We start from the raw sequence: 21,194 nt of genomic DNA, 5'->3' as shown, positions 1-21,194 counted from the left end.
TTTTTTCCCCCTCTATTTTTGCTTCTGCACGCGAGCACTGATGTCAGGAGTCATTTAACGTGCCATTCAACAACAATTGGGTTCAACCACAAGGCATAGACGGGGTTTATGGATTGGCATCTGCATCTACAGGGAGGATTTATTCAACATCTTGGGAGTTTTCAACCATGACTCATAAAGGGGGCTAAGACTATTTTGTTTTCGTTTTATACAAATTCATGAGAGCACGTTCAAGATAGCATACATGGACATGTCCTCGTCGCCAATTTGATATCTGCCATTCTCTATAGCCAGCACTGGTATAATAGTTGACTTTGTGAAGGAGAGAGAGGATGTTCTTATAAGCCCCAGGACTACATCAGTAGTATAAGTAGTACCTTCCTAAAGTGGCAGGACCTCCGGGGCTCTTTCCAACATCCTAGTCTTTATAGGAAGGATTTAAGGGAGATTTGATGTTACTAGAACCAGAGAGAGAAGAAAGGATTTATTTCTCTACAAACAGAGAGCTACTTATGTAGTCGCCAGCCTGACAAACCAGGCATCCATCTCAACAAGATTTCCAAAAGACATCTACGAAGGCACTAAAGGCATCTCAACCATCATGACTCATAAAGGGGGGCTACCTAAGTAAAACCATTCTGCTTTTTTATACAGTTCACGAGAGAATGTTCGAGATTGCATATATCCGTGTGGACGTATCCTCGCTTGCCACCGCCAATTCGAACTGATCCCTACTATCCACCTCTGCAGCCGGCACTGGTCGCCATGATAATTGAGTAATTGTCTTTGAGGGTGAGGCCACTTTGTCAATTGTCACGACGTGTTGTGCTTCAAGAGTGTCAGCAGCAATTCGGTGGATAGAGATGACACCGTTGTCCTCCCCAACAGCAATAACATATGTGTCTTTGTATATTGCGGGCAAGAAAGCAATTGCCGAGACCGCCGATGTCAGGCCCACGGTCGTTTTGCAGACGAAAGTGTCTTCAGACTTTTGCCAGATCTTCACGGATTTATCACGTCCTGCCGTGGCAAAGACATGGTCCGCTGTAGCTGGGGCCCAGGCCGCACCTAGGATCATTCGAGAGTGACCCTTGGGGTTTACGCTGAGGTTTGTAAACGTAGTTGGGTCTGCATCGCTCCGCTGGAAGACAGCCCATTGGCGATCTCGTCCAACACTAAGAAGATAGCGATCGTCACCCGAGAATGAAAGGTTCGTGATGGTCAACGAGTGTGCAGTGAGAGAAGGTTTGATCTCATGCCAGTCCCACGTATCGTAGAGGCGAATTACCGCATGGTCAATCGAGCTGGCTTTGCAGGCGGTAGCGATGAGCCTGCGGTCATGGCTCACTGCCACTGCTGAAATCTCATAGCCATGGCCATATAGCTTCTCATGCTCCGGCCACAATGTGTAACGAGACAACTGATCCTCCAGTGGCGGGTGGTTAGCAGCCAGCGAGGCAGAAGCGATTAGCGCCTCAGTTGGGACTTTTTGCTCGTCCTCTTCCACTGGCGCCTCATCTCCAATTGCCTTGTTCGAGAGACCCAGCACTGGGATTTCAGCAGTGTCTGGGAGGTCCTCATCATTCGATTGTTTGAACCCAGTGAGTCTCTCAAGCAATTGGGCGATTGGTTTCGGCTCATTGAACACACGTAAGAGCTTCTCCTCTGCACCAGTCACAAACTGTGAAGGGCCCAGTGTGTCGACGCAGTTCAAATCGTACCCATGAATCTGAGGGCGTGAAAACTCGTGCCATGAACCTGTATTTTCACGCACCCACTTTGCATGAAGCCGGGTGGTTTGGTCTGAACTGGTTGAAAGCAGGTAGCCTCCAGTGGGCTCCCATTGTACACCGTTCGCGGAGCGCACGTGGCCTGAAATACCGAATCTCTGTATCCAAAGATCCGAGTCGGAGTCATGTCGCCAGACTCTCCAACTACCTGTGCGGCCAAGACTCACCACCTGTTTCCCATTTGGTGACCAGAGCCCAATCCAAAAGCCACCCGCACTACCAGTCGCGGTGGTAGATCCTTTTTGGACACTGATCTCTCCCATTCTCTCTGCGGACATCCAAACGCCTGATGCATGGTCTTGTTCCCAAATTGTGATGGTGTTATCAGCTGATGCCGAGAGAAGTTGCTGCCGCTTCGAATCAGGATTCCATGCAATAGTATAGATCCAGTCTTCATGTCCAAAGAGAAGAGCTTCGAAAGTAATGGAGTATTTCGATCCTGCAGCCTCGAACTCATGGGCTTTGTTTGATAGCGTAGGTTCCATTCCTCCAAGCAGAGGATCTGTATCATCTATCGGAGCAGGGGCACTTGCTTCACCCCGACGCAGTCGCCAAAGACGGATGTATCGGTCTTGGCTTGCAGACGCGAGCAGAATATCATCGTTGCTCTGCTTGTCCTGAGTGAACGAAAGAGCCTTGATCCAGGCTTCGTGTCCCGCAAGTACAGCCCGGCGCTTGAACTCTGGCTTGCCGATGGAGGTTTCCGAGACGTAGATCTGAACCTTGGTCGTTGTACCCGCAACGGCCAACACCAATGGCTTATCTGAGTCGCCTTCAAGCCCCTGCAATGACAAGGATAGCGGGAAGAACCGTGGTGTCATTGTAATCGTTTCAAGCAGCTCGCACTTCAATTCATCCCGTGCATTTAATCTCCAGATCCGAACCGTCCCATCAGCCGCTCCTGATGTGATGATGTCCGTTCCATCGGCGACGGCAATCGCATTCACTGAGCCCGTATGGCCCTCAAGGGTAGATGCAAGGACGTATTTGTGGGGATCGGCACTGTCTTGTTGCCATGCCCGTATTGTGCGGTCGACGGAGCCGGTGACGATAAATCTCGTTCCTGAGGCGGGGCATGTATAAAATCGAACGACACTGACTTTGTCGGTATGACCAACAAGCAGGGCATAGATACCACGCTCGGTCTTGTCCTTGAATAAGTGTCAGCTCTTCTTGTTATCAATGCGCTGCTGTTCTCAATGGACCTACTAGAGGATCCCATAAGGCGACATTGTTATCCGCACCGAAGGCGAGCACGCCTGTCTGCACATCCCAATCCGCAGCACCAGGGTGCCGGTTTCCCCCCACGCTAATGTAGTCTGTTTTGACGGCCACCATGGAGTATCCCGAGGGTTTGTGAACCCTTTTGTCTGTCTGTGTTGCTGTACTAAGAATTGGAGAAAAGCCGCAAAGAAATTGCGGGAGGATCGGGGCTTATCGATAAGAGGTTCGGTCTCCGCCTAGCCCCTCCATCTTCAACAGACTCAACTTGCGATCTCTTTCGTTTTTCGACAAGAGATATAATTGCTATATGTTCTGTATTTCCCCTCGTCTGCAACGCCATGGCTGATACTTCAAATGCGGGCCAAGTGGAATTTCCCATCCCTATCACCGTCGAGTTTACGTACGTCAAACCTTTCCTTCAATTGATCAACCTCTACTAAGAATTGATCTCGATAGCGGCGGCTTAGAATTGCTATTCGGGAATGAGCGCAAGCATAAGGTCGTTTTACCCGCTCGTTTAGAGAACGGCAGCAGGCCAAACATCTCATACCTGCTTAAATACCTTATCGAAAACCTCATGAAAGATCAGAGGATAGATATGTTCATCATGGAAGACAATGTGTATGTCTACATAAATTTGCGGTTTTACTCAAACAGTATTAATGATTTCGACAGACGACCAGGTATTCTCGTCCTCATCAACGATGCCGATTGGGAACTCGAAGGCGAAGAGACATATGAACTTCAACAAGGAGATAACATTGTTTTTGTCTCGACTTTACATGGCGGTTAAACACGATGGATTGTATTGATGCTAGCAACGACGACTAAGACGGAAAAAAAAAGAAACTGAATTCGAACTGTGGCTGGAGGAATTCAAGAGCAACATATGGGTGGTATTGCCGGGCGAAGGGAATTACTGTGGACTTTTACCTAGACCACATCTTCAACATGCTGTTGTGAGATCCGTTCGCGCTCACGTGGTGTTCGGATTCCACTGGGTGTTCGATGACCACTCTGTGGGGTTGCTTGGCCTTCTGGTGTACCAAGCCCTTGCGTCGGTGATACCACCCCGCTTGGGGGCACTGGGATCTTCAAGTCCTCTGGAGAGGCCGGGATAATCTCTTCGGGGAGGTCAGGGATATGGATCCGCTGTGCCTCGTTCTGATAGCTCTCGGGGACGATCTGGAATAGTGTTAATTAACCATAGATAATATCTAACCTAAAGTTCAATTTACCTCAATGATTTCATCGCGAGGGAACTCAAGGAACGGAATGTCCGCAGCATTGCAGGCCATGAGATAGCCATACAAAACCCTCAAAACACTTTCGTGTGCAATGATGAGTAGATCGGTTTGCTCCCTCTCCAATTCAAGGATAATTGGCTCGAGGCGAACAGCCAAGTCATGGTACGACTAGTGGAAAAGGTCAGCGGCTACACACTTTTGAAGGGGTTGGGCAAGGCTTACCTCTGCCCGGGGATAACGGTGGTGGTAGGGATCAAGCTCGTGCTTAGCAACCTCGTCCCCAAACTCTGCTCGGATGCGATTCTCAGACATTTTCTCACAGACACCGGGGTTCAGTTGGCTCAATTGAGATCTCTGCCGGATTTTATATCCGTTTTCATGGAGGTATTTCGCAGTTTCAACTGTCCTGCGCCGTGTGGAGGTCCAGACTTTCAGGGGTCTCGACTCATAACCAGTCTCTCCTCGCTCAATCATTGCTTGCTTTTCTTCTTCTCGGTGAGCTAGTAGACGTGCCGTCATTTTCTTGGCGTAGTCTTCTCCCTGTTCTGATAACGAGGCATCGGCTTTGTATGAATCTGCGTCTAGCGAAACGCCAGCCTAGATAGATTGTCAGTTTTTGCATTGTAGTGGTATGGACAGTAGAGCACCTACCCGGGCAAAGTACGTGCGTCTCGATTTGATGTGGAGATTCAGAAGATAGAACACTATGCGGTTAGAAAGATAACCGAAGCTTCGATTGTTGACAATCAGTCTCTCGCCGGCGTTGATCATCTACATTTGGTGAGTAATGACAGTTCGACAAAATCAATTGCGCGTACCTTGATATAGTTCAAGTCCTTTTCCTCCATGGTCTGGAATTGAGGGATGCGAGAAGAGATACGGTTCAAATAATGCTTCACGGCATCTTCTGATTTCCATGAGACATACTAGCCATGATTATTAGATTTTCCGTTCAATGCCAAGATATACATGAGACTCACATCAGGGGAGGATATCTTGACTCTGCGAACATTCTCTTCGATGATGTATTCGTCGTCACACCAAGACTCAATGAACAGGGTCTGGTAAAAAAACACCAATAATTAGTTTATTGTCAAATATTCAAACGATTAATTCTGACTTGCCTCAATATCATGCTTTGCAAACTCCTTGGCAAGCGAGCGCCGTCCTGAGGCTAGCGGGTTGACGGCATCATATATCGCTATTTGACCATTTTCATGGTTCAAAAAGTGATAGATGTCTTCTCGACATTTCCTCACAATCTTTTGGCGTAAAAGAACAGATTTGGCAGTTGCTAAACAAAGATGTTAATATGGTCGTTCAGGTAAACCAGAATACCATGCCTACCATTGACATAGAAATAATCATCTGGCATGTCCTCGCCAAATGGAATTGTGGCACGACGATAGTCGCCCAGGTGGAAGATCCTAGTTTTGACACCAAGCCTATCAATTGCGTCAGGTACCGCTCGAAATGGGCGAGTCACAGGAGTAAAGCATACCATCGCAGGTATCGTGCCAAAGCTACTGAGATATGTCTGTCATGGATTTCATATTAGTCCACTAAGCAACACTAATATCAATGGTAGAAATTATCATACGTTTTGCCTCTGGCAGGCAAGCCGACGGTGATGATCACAATGCGGCCCGAATGGAAAAGCCGGCCAGATTCGGTGCTGTACAGCTGGGCTGGAGCCAGATCGGCCTTTTCCGGCAAGTCATGAATTGCATCGACAAAGATTGACGATTTGCGGCGGAATCGTGGAGAGTTGGCCACGATCTCAGCGGTGCTATATGATGTCAGTTCAATCCCACTATCAGGCTTCAATCTTCAGCTTCTCTAAGGCTAGACAGCGAACATGGCTCCTTTTTTCTTCTTTTTTCTAATATCGTCAAGCAGAAATCGCACACAAAACAACATTTATGGGAGAAGACATGAAATTGTGAAGCGGGAAAGATAAGCTTACAGTAAGGTGTCCATGGTGGGATGGCGAGGTGACGCAACCTTGATATATCAAGATATCACAAGATTCAGTATTGAGCGTGTCGGAGTTATCGATAGATAGTCCTGAGATAGACCTGAGATATTTCAAGTCACGTTAAGCAGATGGGAAGACAGCGAAGCAAGGAAACGAGGAAGGGTACCTGAGAGGCGGTATAGGTAATCGATCAACGCCCAGATATCAGGTGCAGATCATCGGAATCTGTTGCCTTGCTTTTCAGGCCACAATATGCCCAAACAAAAACTCATTCAGACACAATTCAACATCAAATGGAATGAAAAGAAAGAATTCCTTCATATATCAATTAATATCAGTTTAGGCCCCTCGACCACGCTCAATCGCCCCCAATTATCCGCAATCACCTCCAATCTCTCCCCAATACCTCACCCTCAGTCTTGCCCTGGACCGGGAAAGCCCGAAAAGGCTTATGTAACATCCCGGCGAACGACAGCAACCAAAGACGCCGAGGCAGGTGACTAGCATTTTTCACAGCTTGGAAAGTCTTGAATTGCTTCCCCTACACTCCTGAGCGCATCAGATCCAGCCCTTTTTACACTTTTTTATCAAGGTCATCTGAGACGTTTGTTCGTCCCAGATCCTCGGGCTGGTCTCAATTTCTTTTATTCTCAATTCTTTGTGTTTTCCCCCGAGTTTCAACTGAGACCGACTAACACGCGTGACGACACCTAATATATTCGTCAATTATCAGATTTCCAACCAAAATGGCCGATTACCTATCATCCCTCTCCTTTCTCGCAGAGAACCCTGCCGCCGCGGCCATCAATGATGCATACTCCTCGTTCTCCGACCGAAGGGCTTTGCTTAACCTGCCCAACCCCGGCACTGTCGATAACCTCGCCAGGGAAGTGCAGAAGGATGTTCTCTTGACCAACTTCATGTTCTCCGGTCTCCGGGCAGATCTGACCAAGGTCTTCGGCATGTCTCCTCTGTTCCGTGTGTCGCATGCGTTCTCTATGGGCTCAACCGGCAACCTGCCTCCATATGCTTTCTCCGCCATGTACGGAAGCCCCAGGGTAAGGACAACTATTCCATGCGATCCGTGTATCGACCCCTGCGATTCTCGGTTTCTAACATATCATTCTCCGATAGGTGTTTATGCAAGGTAACTACGGAAGCGACGGTGCACTCGCTGCCGTCGCCAACTACCGCTGGAACCAGGCCCTTGTCACCAAGACCAATGCTCAGATCATGAACGGTGGTACTCAGGGCTTGGTCCAGATCGATAACGACTACACTGGCCGTGACTTCTCTGCGTCCCTCAAGGCCTTCAACCCCTCTTGCCTCGAGGGTGGTCTCACTGGTATCTTCGTCGGCAGCTATCTGCAGTCCATCACCCCCAGTCTCGCTCTTGGTTTCGAGGCTATCTGGCAACGCCAGAGCATCACCGCTCGCCCCGAGACTGCTCTGTCCTACTCCGCCAAGTATAAGGGTGAGGACTGGATTGGTACCGCTCAGCTGCAGGCCCAGGGCACTTTCAACGCCACTTACTGGCGCAAGCTGTCCGAGCGTGTTGAGGCTGGTATTGACATGAACCTCCAACTCCAGCCCTCTCCCGCTACTCTTATGATGGGTGGCCCTGCTCGTGACGGCACCACTGCTATTGGTGCCAAGTACGATTTCCGTGCCTCTTCGTTCCGCGCCCAGGTTGACAGCGCCGGCAAGGTTAGCTGCCTTCTCGAGAAGCGCATTGCCATGCCCATCTCTCTCTCCTTCGCTGGTGAGATCGACCAGGCCAAGGTAAGCGACATCCCTCTTCGTAATCGCGATCTCAATATTGGATACTAATTTTTTTCTTTCTCTCTCTAGCAAACGGCTAAGCTCGGTCTTGCCGTCTCCCTTGAGCTTGCTGGTGAGGATGTCATGGAGCAGCAGGAAAAGGTTGACCCTGCCAGCATGATTCCTCCTCCCTTCTAAATCTCTCCTCTCGCCTCGCCCGAGATAATAACCCTTTCGCCTCCCATGTTTTAGTAGTTCTTCACTCTTCATGTCTGAAATGACATATGTTGTCTCTCTTCCTCGGTATATCCTCTTTGATTGGGTTGCTGGTGCAGGTGGCCAGTTTTTTTGGCGCCATGGAGATTCCAACCTTTTTTTTGTATAGATTCACACTCCGGTTCTTTGATTTCCTTTTCCATTACCACCTGATGCTGCATCTCTGTTTGGCTTGTGGTCTGATATCTTGTGTGTCCTCGCTATCTTTCCAGTTCATTTCCTTGCATGGCCATGTTTTGGGTCTATGGGATTGCCAGGTCTGGGATGCATGGCTGCGCCTGCAGATCGCTCTGGTTATGTTTTTCGCATCATAGACGGGCCAATGTAAAACAAGTTTTGATTTAGTTGAATCAGTTGCAAATTATTTCATTGTAATTGTCTTATGTTCTACCCTAAGGCTCAGGATGTCCATTGGTACAAAGTCACCTCTTTGTCCAATGGATATCAATGCATAGGTGTTGAGATTGCCATAAAAAGTCAGACCGTTGGATATATAGGTCTTTGAATAAATCGTTCAGACTAAGATATCTAAAGACAAAGCTCTTTTTTCTTTTTTCTTTTTTCTTTTTTTTTCTTTTTTCCAAGACAGAGAAACCAAAACAAGCCATTAGACACAGACAAATAAAAGCGGAGAGGAAAATAATCCCGGATAATGCCCGTATATACCCAAAGCGGTGACCGGGACAAACGACGGCATATCTTCCAAGACCACAACAAATCAGACGAATCAACCATACAAGGTCACTCCACTGTATGCTGTGGGCACTGGGATAGCTCATTTAATTGGTCGATGACTCCGGACTGCCGCAGTGGCCTTATGCATCTCCTCGAATAGAACCGTTTCTGCTTCATTTCTCCACTCAATTGGACTAAGTTTCTCGGTAAAGTGGATTTATTGATATGTTGGGTCTTCCATGTTTCGCTCTCGAAAATGATACGGGTTATTGTGGATTGTGTTTTCAGCAATAGAAAATGAAGTACATGTTACGGCGTGCATAGAAGGATATTAGTTTAGGCATACTGTAGAGGTGCTATGGGTACTTTGTCGCCCAAGATGGCATGTGGGATCCTCAGCCACTTACTCCATACCCCAAGTTTGAAGACCTAAATCCGTCAGTTGTGAGGTCTCGATGGGCCATAGTCAACCCCGTTCCCTGCTTCGAGTGTGGCTGGGTCTGATTGCCGCCTTGCGATTGGAAGTCCCGTTGATAGTCGGGTGTTCGGACGCTGATTATCAGACTCCAGTGACATCATATTCCCCGTTCAACCCTTTTTAGGGCTTTCCTTTTCGCAAATCTCTAAATCTCTTACCGGGTTGCTATGTATATAAGAAAAATTGGCCAGTTATCTTCGCCTGGGATGCACCTAGGGATGTATGTCCCGGATAAATGGCTGACCCGGGATGCTATTCTAAACGAATCAAACACGACAATGAAAACGAAAATGAGAAAGAGAAAGAGAAAGAGAATTATAGTTTAGAGGGGGTCCGAGTGTCTCGGCCCAATTGACAGGCTCTTGAGTTTTTGGTAATATACCTCCAACGTACGGAGTACATGCTGTTCCCTTGAATAATATGTATAATTTCCTTTGGAAATGAATGTGGGGAGTGTGTCCACATGGCAAATTCGTTCCCTTGAAAGGGTTCATTGGTAGATTTGGGCAATTTTCAACCTTAGGATCGTTGTTTTTTTTTTGGTTTTTGTATTTCGTTCTATCTGTTCCATGGAGGTCTTGCCCAAGGTTCATGGTGTACCTACTCTGGATAGATCATAGGTTGGCACCATATAGAAAGAATGATAGTACCAGTTCCTCGGATTAGAATCATACAATCTAATATATTCACCCCTAAGCAGTGTGGATATCGGTTAGATTCTTCAGGTTATTGTGGAATGAGTGTGAATAGACGCAATGTGTGCTTTTTGTACAGATCGGTAGATTTGGATCGTCATGAACATGGCAGATCTAGCCATAGGGTGGGCAGAGTTGGACCCAATTTCGAAATTGAACCAATAGCCTGCAAGATGCTTCGCATATTTTACTTGGCCCGAATTCCTTGGATACTTATGATATATATATCATATAGCAATTGCAATCTCAGCCTACGAAGACGTCCAAGTGCTATTTTGGATACCGTATCTCTATTTGAGAGATAACCCACGTGTCTGACAGAGAGACGAACGGAATGCCGTTCCTTGCTTCCATGCTTTACGATCCGTACATGCCGATGGTGCACTATTGGGGACATTCCGCCGGTTTCCTCCCGTGCATATGCATCGACATTTTAAACATCATGCCAGTGCCAGCCGGGAAGTGTTGCTTTTACCAGGAACACACCCGGCTCCTCATCCCGGGTCCGTGAAACAGTAGTGCTACTGGTATGTGCATTGTGCAATTTTATACATTCAAGTCTGTATACGATATGTAACGTCCAAGGCTTGTAGGCGGGTACCAAGGCTGTAAGACTGTATGAATATTGAATTGCATCCACTCTGATCCTCAGGACAAGCGATTTGATTATTAATGGCTGATAGTGAGTTATAGTCAGCAAATAGCTGGATATATATTGTTTGCCGAGACCCGATGGACACTTCGGAATCCCGAGTTGTAGATATGTAGTCATGGTTGTACCGGTGCATGGTTCTGAATGACATGGATTCCTCTTTTTTTTTTCTTCTCTCTCTCTCTTCTTTCAAGTTGACGGCATCAGACCCCTGTTGAGGGGGCGTCATTTTTTTTTTCATTTTTTTTTACTCCCTCGTGTCAAGATTCACTGAGTCGCATGACTCTGAACGAAACTGTGGCAATTCCGATCCCCAAGCCATGGTCACCTGCTCTCGGTCTGGTGACGTCGATGAGGGGAAGCTCATGGTTTAGGTATTTGATATATATTTCGAGAGATTTCAAGAGTTCTAAATCTTAGGTAAGTGTTAATATTGGGATATAAATCGATCTACCGTTTTATTTTATAGACAGTGTGCTCTACTATGTACTCCGTACGAAGTAAAAATGATTAATGTGAAATGTGAAATGGTCTGAAATACCATGTAAATACCAATACGAATACCAACAAACAGTACTAGTACTAGTACTAGTACACGGTAAATGGACCGTGCAAGTAGCCCTGGTAGCTCCTCAACGTTAACCTTTTGAGCCAGGTGCATCCCTACAGCGCAGGGGCCAAGTTCAGTCGAGGGAACGTCCTTTTTTTAGTACCTGAGTTGGCTGCCAGGAACATTCCTAACCCCCTTCATTAATAACGGGTTCTTTTTCCATATCTTTTGTTTTTTGGGGGGGGGGGAAGGGGGGAGGTTTTCTTTCTTTTTGATATTCTATTGGCTTCCCTTTTCTGATACATCACGATGCCTGTGGATGCCGAGTCGGGGTTCATCTGCCGGTACAGCATGGACGGGACTACGGCTGGAATCCCAATGATTGTCCCGAATTGGGCGTCGGCTGAGATAGCTTCGACTCACATGCCAAGGGATCCCTGCACAGTATACTTCGAGAGAGCTCCTCGAAAGAATGGAAGTGGAACGGGAGGCCCCTTTCAATTCCGATGGATTTTCCGGGCCGAATAGCTTTTCTGGTTGAATATGTTGTATATGGCCTTTTCAACCGCTCGGTCTAGTTCCCAATTACCGGTGTGTTATTGTTCTTTTCTTTTTTTCTTTTTTTCTTCTTTTCTTTCTCTTTTTTATTTCTTTCTCTCCCTCTTCTTTTTATTTTATTTTTGGAATACCCCTGAAGCTGTGCAGAGAATCCGATAGAAAAGCTAAATGATAGTTAGTCGTTAGTAGAGTATAGTCCACATATATTATTAGTACGTATTCGTTGAACCTGGAACGGGTCCAGCTCCAATTGCAGCTTTGACCACTTGGACCATCTTTCGGCCCAAGCTTCTTTTTTTTTCGAGGTCAGCTGGTCTCGTGATAGAAAAAGGATTACAGTACATGTAAATTCAACCAATGAAATTGGTTCCAGGGAAAATCACCGTTGGGTCACCCGACATCCTGTTTCTATTACCTGCCTATTTTAGGGGGGGATATATAGGGTGTAATAGCTATTAACAGATATAGTATGTATACTATACTATGTATAGCTTCAAGGTATATTCCCACTACCCCGGAGACTCCGCTTTCTCCAAAAAGCCTTTTTTTTTTTTTTTTTTCAACGTTTCCCGGGTTTTTCGTACATTCGTACACCGGCTTGTATTGGTAAATACACCAGTGACACCCGTACCTATGATATCATCTCCCGAACTTGGGTAAATGACAGTAAGTTACAAGACTTATGCTTGAAATAGAATATAATATATTAATTTCTGAGAGATATACACATACCTTAATATAAAATATATGTAGCTTATAAGAAATTAAAATGAAAGAAGGAATAAAAAAAAAAAGAATAAACACCATAAACAGCATAAACAGCATAAACAGCAATTATCTGAGAAAGTTGGATTTGAACTTGAACTTGTAGCTCTCCCGCCCCTCTCTTTTTTCCTCTTTTCCCCCTCCCCTTCCCGAATTGCTCACCCCCATAAAGACATTGGCTTTGATTCTTGAGATCTATTTCTCTTATTTATTTGTTCTTTGACAGAATCGGATTTTTAAAAACATACACACACACACATACTAAAAGAGAAAAAAAAAGAAAGAAAGAAACAAAAGAAAAAAAAAAAAGGAAATCCATTCCATCAACGTCACCTTTCTTTCGCCCTGAACGCCCCAATTTTACCTAACCTTTCCCTAGTCTAACCCGTCTTATTTCACTCGATTCGACTTTATTGGTTGAACATTCTCTACGCAAAGTTCCAAAGTTGCCCACCTTCTCCTCTCTCATTCTTCTTCCTCTTCCCTACTTTTAACTTGACATTCTTGGCTTTTGGCCATTTTGCTTCCTTTCCCATCGGTCCTTCCGCCCCTCCCTACTCCACCCCGGTTTAACCACCCAAAACGGTCTTCTCAACTTCACATATCTATTTCCGCCATGTCACAGAATCGACCCGGGTTGTTCCCGACTTTGCGCATGGGTGGTAAGTTATTCTCTTCTTCAATGGTGCAAAAAAGACTGACCTTTTTCTCAAGAGGTCATCCGCGAGAAGGTCCAAGATGGGCTGACCGGCGAATCCAAGGAGATCTCCTACACTCAGTGCAAGATTGTGGGAAATGGCTCCTTTGGTGTTGTGTTTCAGACCAAGATGGCTCCGAGCGGGGAAGATGCTGCCATCAAGAGAGTCCTCCAGGATAAGCGGTTCAAGGTAAATGGGTTCTCGACCTGGGATCAGTATGTGTGTGTCAGATCACTAACCTAGCCTCTCTCTCTCTCTCTCTAGAACCGTGAGCTGCAAATCATGCGGATTGTGCGCCATCCTAACATTGTCGAACTCAAGGCCTTTTACTACTCCAACGGCGACAGGGTATGTGTCTCCTGGGTGTCCCGCCCGATCGTCTTTCCGTCCCCCGTTCCCGTGGGCTGACCGTGCCCCGGAATTTCCCCTCAATAGAAAGATGAAGTCTACCTCAACCTCGTCCTCGAGTATGTCCCCGAGACGGTGTACCGCGCATCGCGTTACTTCAACAAACTCAAGACTACGATGCCTATGCTAGAAGTCAAGCTTTACATCTATCAACTCTTCCGGTCGCTGGCCTACATCCACTCCCAGGGTATCTGCCACCGTGATATCAAACCCCAGAACCTTCTTTTGGACCCCGCCACTGGTATCCTGAAGCTCTGCGATTTCGGATCCGCTAAGATTCTGATCGAAAATGAACCTAACGTTTCATACATCTGCTCTCGCTACTACCGGGCGCCTGAACTAATCTTTGGTGCCACCAACTACACAACAAAGATTGGTACATATCCCTTTTTCCATGCACATTCATATTCAATTTCTGACATTCTTTTTCCCCTCTAGATGTTTGGTCGACAGGTTGTGTGATGGCAGAATTGATGCTTGGACAACCCCTCTTCCCCGGCGAATCGGGCATTGACCAGCTGGTAGAAATCATCAAGGTTTTGGGCACCCCAACTCGGGAACAAATCCGCACCATGAACCCCAACTATATGGAGCACAAGTTTCCTCAAATCAAACCCCATCCCTTCAACAAGGTATTTACTACGCCGTACCTCTTGTTCTGTAACGGTGCTGACCCCGAACTAGGTTTTCCGTAAGGCACCACCGGAGGCTATTGACCTTATCTCCGCCCTTCTGGAATACACCCCGACACAACGGTTGTCTGCGGTTGAAGCGATGTGCCACCCGTTCTTCGATGAGCTCCGCGACCCGAACACCCGGCTACCGGACTCACGTCACCACAACAACCCCTCCAAGGATCTCCCCGCCCTATTCGATTTCTCACAACATGGTAAAATATCTCGCCCTCTCTCAAGATGAACGGTACCTCTTACTCATTCCATTTTTAGAACTTTCGATTGCCCCTGATCTCAACGCCCAAATGATTCCCCCTCACGCTCGTCCAGCCCTCGAAGCTCGTGGCCTCGGCCTCGATACCTTCAAACCTCTTTCCAAGGAGGAGATGCTTGCACACCTCGACTGAGTTGACCAGTGTGTGTGTCCTCCGCCCTCCGCGAGGGATACGTCTGTTCATTGTGCCGCCATCTGCACTTTGCATGAGATTCGACCTGCCAACCAAGTTCCATCATGATCTCGAGTAAGCTCTGAATTGAGACTGCACTGCCTTGTCTTTTTCTTTCTTATTTTTTTTTTCTTCTTTGGGGACTCGGTATGCCTCAACCATGGACATGGTGGAACCTTGGGAACTGGTGAATGAGCAGGGAATGGTATGAAGTGGGAAAAGTGCATCCTTTTAATGGCTGGGGGAGCGGAAACCATGTTTCTTCGGGGTGGTACGGTTTCACGCAATGGGAGGTCATGGCCTGGAGTTTATTTTGAGGTGTCTGAGACAGCTCTTGGGAGGAAAAAGTGATACCCTTTCTGTGTACGTCTGCCTTTGGGGGTCGGAGACTGCATAGTTTCATCGGTCGAGGGGAAGAACCCCCAGACGCAGCAAGTCGATCTCGACCCTGGATATGGAGGGGCTCAATCTTCCCACAAATGCATCGGAGATCTTGAAGATTTCTTTGGATACACGTTTAGGGAGGACCCTTCTATGATGGTCAATCTCTCGTCTTGCAGCGCTAGAATCCCCATTCGTTCTTCCCTTTGCGTCCTTGCTTTCTTTTTTTTTTGGGTCGCAATATCCTTGTATCAGATTCATCGGGCTCGGCTGGTTCCCCGGTCCTCCGACTTACCGGCCATGAGCTATATGTCATTCCAGTTCTCAAGCAGACGATCTTCTTTTTCTTTTTCTTTCTTCCGGTAATGATGCGTAGATATTAAATAGGATTTGAACAGTGGAATTGTGTACAGTATAGGGTAGAATGGATTCCACTCTCCTACATCTACATGTATTGGTTGGAGAGATACTTCCACTACGCAGGGGCACCGGGTCCGGAACTTCAATTTCCCCTTCCGAGCTCCCCATTCACCTCAAGCTAGCTGTCACCCTCGCTTTCCATTTTCCCAGGATCACTGTCTCTACGATAAAAACCTGGTATTACACAGGCTCATTGGATTGATTCCAGATCATAATGGCCGAAAACGACCGTCGAAACCAGGGCTACAGGGGTGGGCGCAAACGCCGTTACAGAGGTAAGAGACATGGATCTGACAAGCTTACTGGACAGCACGCTAACATGACTTGCGATTCTCACAGATGATGATGACTTTGATCGTCGCCCCCAAAGGCGCAGATATGAGGAGCCATTGTTCGTCCAGGTTCGACGACAGTTGTTGACCATCGCGGAATCGGTACGGGCCTCGTGTTTTTTTTTTGTTTTTTTTCCGCCGCGCGCAATGCGCTCTACAAATGGTTGATATGGACTGACGCTTATGTCTCATTGATAGGCTGCTCGCAGAGCAGAAGATGACGTCCAGGGTATTGCGAAAACGGTCACGGATAACTACGACGACGAGGAGATCCGCCGCGACTTTGTCAACATCTCCCTTGATCTGTACGTGTCGATGTACTCAATTCACCGTGGATTTTTACTAACTTGGATATGTGTAGGGTTCTCGAACAACCCATGAAAATACCTTTTATCGCCGGCACGGTCCTGGTCGCACATAGTCTCAAGCCTGAGCTTGGATCGGAGGTTTTGAGCAAGGCAGCGGAGGCCTTGCAAAAGTATATTGATATTGGCGCATGGCGTGAAGTCAAGCTTCTTATTCGCTTCCTCGGTATTCTCCAGCCGGTCTATGAGGGTGACGGCATCTTCCCTCTTCTGGAAGAGCTGTTCGCTCGTGCAGTCGATCTTCAGACTGCCTCTTCGGAAGATGTAAGTTGGATTGGTTGACTTGTGATGATGAACCTTGTCTAACCGATTTTCTCAGCTTCTTGGCCTTGAATTGGTGAAGATTATTCAGTTCACCATCCCTTATGTCATGCTTTCCCCTGCGACTGGCTTCGAGGCCCAGGCTTCCGCGCTTCTGGAGAAGACCGATATCATCGCATCTACGCCCCACGCTCTCGTCGATTTGGTGAACACATTCAGCCCCGAGGAGAACCAGGAGGCAGCTGGCCAAAGCGTTATCAGTTTGATGCAGACTCAACTTCAAGCGGAGGCTAACCAGGGCTGGGAGCTTAAGTGTCTCCCTCGTCCTTGGAAAGACGTCCAGGACGTCGAGACGGATGAGCCCAAGTCTTTCGAGTTGGTGACCAAGGTTCCTTTCCCCACAGTGATTGTGCCTAACCCTGTACCAAACGGCGCGCGTCCTCTCTTCCCGGAGGTCTACCTTTCGGTGTATGCCGACCAAGAAGTAGACACCGTTCCTGCCATCACAGACATCTCCTCTTCGCTTATTCGGGATGCACTGGTTGATACTATTAACCTCCTTGACTTCAACCGTGTTGCTACAGCCAAGTTCCTGATCGATATCGACTGCTATTTTACCTCTACCACATTCGTGAAGCGTGCCACGCCTTTCGACCGAATGCGCGAACTTATTGGGGAGGTGCAACCGTGGAAGCCCGAGGATGTGGCAGTGGATGCAGTGTTCTCGCAGCTATTCCAATTGCCAGCATCGGAGCACAAGCTCGTCTACTATCACTCTGTTCTCACCGAGTGCTGCAAGATTGCCCCAGCGGCAATTGCGCCGAGTTTGGGCCGTGCAATCCGATTCTTGTACAACAGCCTGGAGACGATGGATTTGGAGCTCAGCAACCGTTTCCTGGACTGGTTCGCTCACCACTTGAGCAACTTCGGGTTTACATGGAAATGGAGCGAGTGGTATGTCGAAAACGTCACCTTCCACCCGTTGTAATCAGCAATCTAACAATTTCATAGGACCGACGATCTTGATCTGCCCGCCATTGATCCAAGAATGGCGTTCATCCACGGTGCTTTGGACAAGGAAATTCGGTTGAGCTTTGCCCAACGCATCAAGGGAACTCTCCCCGATCCCTACCCCAAGTTGATCACAGCAGGAAAAGAGAAGGATACTCCCGAGTTCAAATATTCCTCTGAAAGTAAGTTGTTTTTTTTTTTTTTTTTTGGAGGATCGAATAGCAGAGAACAATTGCTAACTCGAGTTTCCAGTGGCACCATACTCCAAAGAAGGGCAAGAACTCATGCAGCTTATTCGGAAGAAGGCTAGCGACGAAGAAATTCAGCCAGTCATCACAGCTATCGAAGACCAGGCCAAGAGCCAGGGCGTCGATGACCCCAAGATCCCCTCGACAGATGCATTCGTAACCTCAATCTGCTTCGTCGGATCCAAATCGCTTTCTCACGTCCTGTCATGCATCGAACGGAGCAAAGATCGCCTCCTGGCCATCGGCACGGAATCCCAACACGCCCGCTGCCAAATCATCACATCTGTCATGGACTACTGGGTCGACCAGCCCGGTATTGCCATCAACATCATCGACAAGCTGCTCAACTACACCATCCTCAGCCCGCTCTCCGTCCTTGAATGGGCCCTCTCCGAGTCTGTCGCGGCAGGAACTATCCTCTCCAAGCCCCACGTCTTCGAGATGATCTCCGCCACCGTCGGCAAGGTCACTAACCGCATGCGCCAGATCGTCGCCGCCCGCGCTCAGCCCGGCCTCTACGAGCCCCAGCTTACCGTCATCGACGAGACCCTCGCTCGTGAGCGCACTGACATGCAAGCCCTCTTCAAGTACATCGAGGACTCCATCGTCTCCATCGCTGCTGGAAGCAACGACGAACAGATGGAGCGCGGTGATGGTAGCGGTACTCTGCCCGAGGACGCCATCATCCGCCAATGGGGCCGTCGCTGGCTTCGCGTGTTCCGGAGAAAGGCTGCCGTCGAGGAATCATTCTTATCTGATGCCCTGGTCAATGCTACTCCCCTCGGCACCCAGGCCCCGCCTGTTTCTGAGCGGGAGGAAGCTGCGGATGGGGATTTGGATATTGCTGATGCTGATGCGCAATAGATGTCACATATGAATGCCATCTCGATCAGGTATCAGCTTATGCATGCTGCGTTCTCGCATTTGATCTCTTTGTGCCGTTTCATTCAATGACTTATGTCCCGGAGAGCCTTTTATTTCCTGCTTTTTCTTCTCTCTCTCTCTCTATCTTTCCTCTGTCCTGTACACTTTAACTCCGGGTCTTCAAACCAGGCCGACAGAAATATGAAAGTTTCTCTCCGATTATTCCGAGACAACCTCGATTCATTTCGAGGCGTAATTAATCTGCACCTTGCCGACCTACGTAGTTGAGTTGTATAGAACTAAGAAAAGAAAAGAAACATCCCCCAATACCTTATTGATTCAACCGTAATACCCCAGCACAGGTATATCCCTCCAAAAATACATATGAAAACTCGTGAATCGTGTACATCTTGATAGACCGACCCTAAAGGAAAAGAGTAGGGGAAAAAAGAAAAAGAAAAAAGAAAGAACAAAGGGCTGAGAAAAAAAAAACATCCAACAGGAAGTCGGATTCGCTTCCTCTATATAGCGCAATTCTCAGGACGCCCAGAAGAAAAAGGAGACAAACCAAAAGTGAACAGGTAATTAACAATAGAAATCAGCAAGTAATAAAACCGAGGATATCAAAGGGAGGTGTGCAGATGAATACAAAACAAAATAGAAAACGGAAAAGAAAAGAAAGTCCCAAGAGGAAGCCCAATCAAGGCCCATCATGAATGTGACCATGACCATGTCCGTGGAAATGAGCCTTGCGATCAATATAATAAGGCTCCCCATCATCGCCATCACTGCTAGAAGCATTATAAACGGAGAAGCCATCCTCAAAGCTCCCGCGGCGCATCTGCATCTGCATCTTCGACGCGCCCTCTTCAGACTCAACAGACTGTGTTCGATCCATGGAGTCACAGCTATCCTGTGCATCAGACCGTTTCGTCGTCGAGATCCGTCGGTCCTTGCCACGGCCCTTGATGCCCTTGTTGCTGTTTTTGTATAGCCCGGCGAAATATAACCATAGCTCGCGGTCTGCCGCGTTCATGTTCATCGCTCCGTTCTCGCCCATTTGTGAAAAGCGGACGGTTAGATTGTGGAGTGTGGCTGCGTGGAATTTGTTTTGGTGGGACTGTTTGTGGGTAAGGGGTTGATTAGCTTGGGTTTGAACGATGGTGCATGAAAAATGACGATGCTGACATAGCTACCATAGCTGGCATAGTAGAAGGATAAGAAGGGAAAAACAAGGGACTTACCTTGAGGTTGCCTAACTGGGTAAACTGCTTACCACATTCATCTAGACGGCAGTCAAACCGTTTAGATTGATCATGGGTGAGCTTGTGAGCGCGGACGTTGCCTCGCTGAGCAAATCGCTTATGGCAGATTTCACATTGGAAGGGCTTTTCGCCCGTGTGTCGCCGCTGATGGGTCTATGATTTTTGTAAGTAAAAAAAAAAAAAAACCAAAAAACCGCATGTTAGTGTCTGCCTCGTGCGTCGTAATCACATGGCGCAGCAGCTGATGTGCTTACCTTGAGGTTGCCTTGCTGCGAGAAGCGTTGCCCACAGGAGGGCTCCTTGCATATCTGCCACATCCAAAAAACGATTAGTTGGCGATCCTAACACCAAGTTCGATTTAGAACTATATGTGTACTCACAAATGGCTTATCGCCTGTGTGCGCCCTGATGTGAATGTCCAGGTGTGTTTTCTGTGCGAAGCTTTTGCCGCAGCCGGGGAGGTTGCAGTTGTACTTGCGCTTCTTGCCTGAGCGCGATAGTTGGCCTTCGTTGGCATGATAGCAGCGCGGTGGTGTGGGCGAGGCAGTCGGGTAAGATACGGGATAGGCCTGTGGTATCGGTGCTGCCAGATGTTGAAGTGGTGGCAGCGATTGTTGGGTTGGTGACGAAGCATGCTTGGCCTGGATTGCCTTCATGAGGACATCCACATTGGTTGAGAAGGCGATGTCAGCGGGGGTTTGCTTCGTCTCGTTTGACCCGACTGGTGAATTGTGGCCTCCAGTTGAAAGCTGCGGCCGTGGACCATGATCGGGAGTAGACTTGACTGTCTGGCTGATGGCGTTCTTCGCCGGGCGAATCTCTGGAAGAGACTGCAACGGTGGTTCGGTTGTGAGGCGCAGTGGTTGCGGCTGTATCGGGTGTTGACTAGGGATAAAGTATTGCTGATAGGGATTCGAGTGTGCATGTGTGTGACCCACGGAGTGACCGAAGCTGTAAGGCAAGCTACTTGGGGTCTGGTAGGGCAACGAGTACGGTGCTGTTTGAGGCGAATAGAAGGGGAAATTTTGACTCAGGGTCGAGTCCATCGGGCGTCTGTGTGCAAACGCACCCACGGCATGGCCGGGAAACTCGTAAGAGACGGGCTCTGCAGTCTCCATCTTTGCGTGTTCGAGGTCTTTTCAGTATCTTTCAGAAAAGCAAGGATACCTTCT

General features: G+C 47.9%; 8 protein-coding genes across 8 annotated transcripts; 5 read left to right on the top strand and 3 right to left on the bottom strand.

Annotated features, from left to right (window-relative positions):
• Positions 1–655: 655 nt before the first annotated feature.
• N7537_008375 (Elongator subunit ELP2) lies at positions 656–3,128 on the bottom strand (the record flags this gene model as incomplete). Its single annotated transcript, XM_056899430.1, has 2 exons — positions 656–2,941; positions 3,000–3,128. The coding sequence occupies 2 exons, from the start codon at positions 3,126–3,128 to the stop codon at positions 656–658; spliced, it is 2,415 nt and encodes an 804-aa protein (XP_056751506.1).
• A 224-nt stretch (positions 3,129–3,352) lies between these two features.
• N7537_008374 (ubiquitin-related modifier 1) lies at positions 3,353–3,807 on the top strand (the record flags this gene model as incomplete). Its single annotated transcript, XM_056899429.1, has 3 exons — positions 3,353–3,414; positions 3,471–3,635; positions 3,690–3,807. 3 exons carry the CDS (start codon positions 3,353–3,355, stop codon positions 3,805–3,807), a joined length of 345 nt encoding a protein of 114 aa, XP_056751505.1.
• Positions 3,808–3,871: 64 nt separating this feature from the next.
• On the bottom strand, positions 3,872–6,350 carry N7537_008373 (bifunctional fructose-2,6-bisphosphate 2-phosphatase/6-phosphofructo-2-kinase). Its single transcript, XM_056899428.1, has 11 exons — positions 6,228–6,350; positions 5,862–6,050; positions 5,763–5,798; positions 5,609–5,706; positions 5,386–5,555; positions 5,242–5,322; positions 5,080–5,187; positions 4,913–5,032; positions 4,484–4,858; positions 4,253–4,429; positions 3,872–4,199 (listed from the first exon to the last, which is right to left on the bottom strand). Exons 1-11 carry the CDS (start codon positions 6,239–6,241, stop codon positions 3,948–3,950), a joined length of 1,620 nt encoding a protein of 539 aa, XP_056751504.1. The 5' UTR covers positions 6,242–6,350; the 3' UTR covers positions 3,872–3,947.
• Positions 6,351–6,715: 365 nt separating this feature from the next.
• Positions 6,716–8,314, top strand: tom40 (TOM complex pore protein TOM40). Its single transcript, XM_056899427.1, has 3 exons — positions 6,716–7,297; positions 7,374–8,021; positions 8,091–8,314. The coding sequence occupies exons 1-3, from the start codon at positions 6,986–6,988 to the stop codon at positions 8,196–8,198; spliced, it is 1,068 nt and encodes a 355-aa protein (XP_056751503.1). The 5' UTR covers positions 6,716–6,985; the 3' UTR covers positions 8,199–8,314.
• Positions 8,315–11,635: 3,321 nt separating this feature from the next.
• Positions 11,636–11,854, top strand: N7537_008371 (uncharacterized protein; the record flags this gene model as incomplete). Its single annotated transcript, XM_056899426.1, has 1 exon — positions 11,636–11,854. One exon carries the CDS (start codon positions 11,636–11,638, stop codon positions 11,852–11,854), a length of 219 nt encoding a protein of 72 aa, XP_056751502.1.
• Positions 11,855–13,265: 1,411 nt separating this feature from the next.
• N7537_008370 (GSK family serine/threonine-protein kinase) lies at positions 13,266–14,836 on the top strand (the record flags this gene model as incomplete). The annotated part of the gene is made up of 7 exons (XM_056899425.1): positions 13,266–13,311; positions 13,364–13,536; positions 13,612–13,695; positions 13,783–14,131; positions 14,194–14,387; positions 14,440–14,644; positions 14,703–14,836. The coding sequence occupies 7 exons, from the start codon at positions 13,266–13,268 to the stop codon at positions 14,834–14,836; spliced, it is 1,185 nt and encodes a 394-aa protein (XP_056751501.1).
• Positions 14,837–15,890: 1,054 nt separating this feature from the next.
• Positions 15,891–18,757, top strand: N7537_008369 (NCBP1 family protein; the record flags this gene model as incomplete). Its single annotated transcript, XM_056899424.1, has 7 exons — positions 15,891–15,951; positions 16,016–16,110; positions 16,207–16,313; positions 16,370–16,637; positions 16,693–17,588; positions 17,646–17,827; positions 17,898–18,757. The coding sequence occupies 7 exons, from the start codon at positions 15,891–15,893 to the stop codon at positions 18,755–18,757; spliced, it is 2,469 nt and encodes an 822-aa protein (XP_056751500.1).
• Positions 18,758–19,457: 700 nt separating this feature from the next.
• On the bottom strand, positions 19,458–21,140 carry N7537_008368 (C2H2-type zinc finger protein; the record flags this gene model as incomplete). The annotated part of the gene is made up of 4 exons (XM_056899423.1): positions 19,458–19,877; positions 20,002–20,175; positions 20,277–20,330; positions 20,403–21,140. 4 exons carry the CDS (start codon positions 21,138–21,140, stop codon positions 19,458–19,460), a joined length of 1,386 nt encoding a protein of 461 aa, XP_056751499.1.
• Between the last annotated feature and the right edge of the window lie 54 nt (positions 21,141–21,194).

The sequence above is a fragment of the Penicillium hordei genome (genome assembly GCF_028827395.1).
Source record: "Penicillium hordei strain IBT 12815 chromosome Unknown utg000004l_segment0_segment0, whole genome shotgun sequence".
NCBI classification, from domain to species: domain Eukaryota; kingdom Fungi; phylum Ascomycota; class Eurotiomycetes; order Eurotiales; family Aspergillaceae; genus Penicillium; species Penicillium hordei.
The sequence above is the reverse complement of the archived record's forward strand: the minus strand, read 5'-3'. Positions and strand labels throughout refer to the sequence as shown.

What these genes read in the sequence shown, in the direction of transcription:
- N7537_008373 (XM_056899428.1), bottom strand. An exon ending in TTGCAAAGCATGATATTGAG is followed by an intron (nt 5,323 to 5,385) that starts GCAAGTCAGAAT and finishes TTTTTTTACCAG; the next exon opens with ACCCTGTTCATTGAGTCTTG. An exon ending in CTCGCGATGAAATCATTGAG is followed by an intron (nt 4,200 to 4,252) that starts GTAAATTGAACT and finishes ACACTATTCCAG; the next exon opens with ATCGTCCCCGAGAGCTATCA.
- tom40 (XM_056899427.1), top strand. Translation starts at nt 6,986, where the DNA reads ATGGCCGATTACCTATCATCCCTCTCCTTTCTCGCAGAGAACCCTGCC. An exon ending in CCATGTACGGAAGCCCCAGG is followed by an intron (nt 7,298 to 7,373) that starts GTAAGGACAACT and finishes ATTCTCCGATAG; the next exon opens with GTGTTTATGCAAGGTAACTA. An exon ending in GTGAGATCGACCAGGCCAAG is followed by an intron (nt 8,022 to 8,090) that starts GTAAGCGACATC and finishes TTCTCTCTCTAG; the next exon opens with CAAACGGCTAAGCTCGGTCT.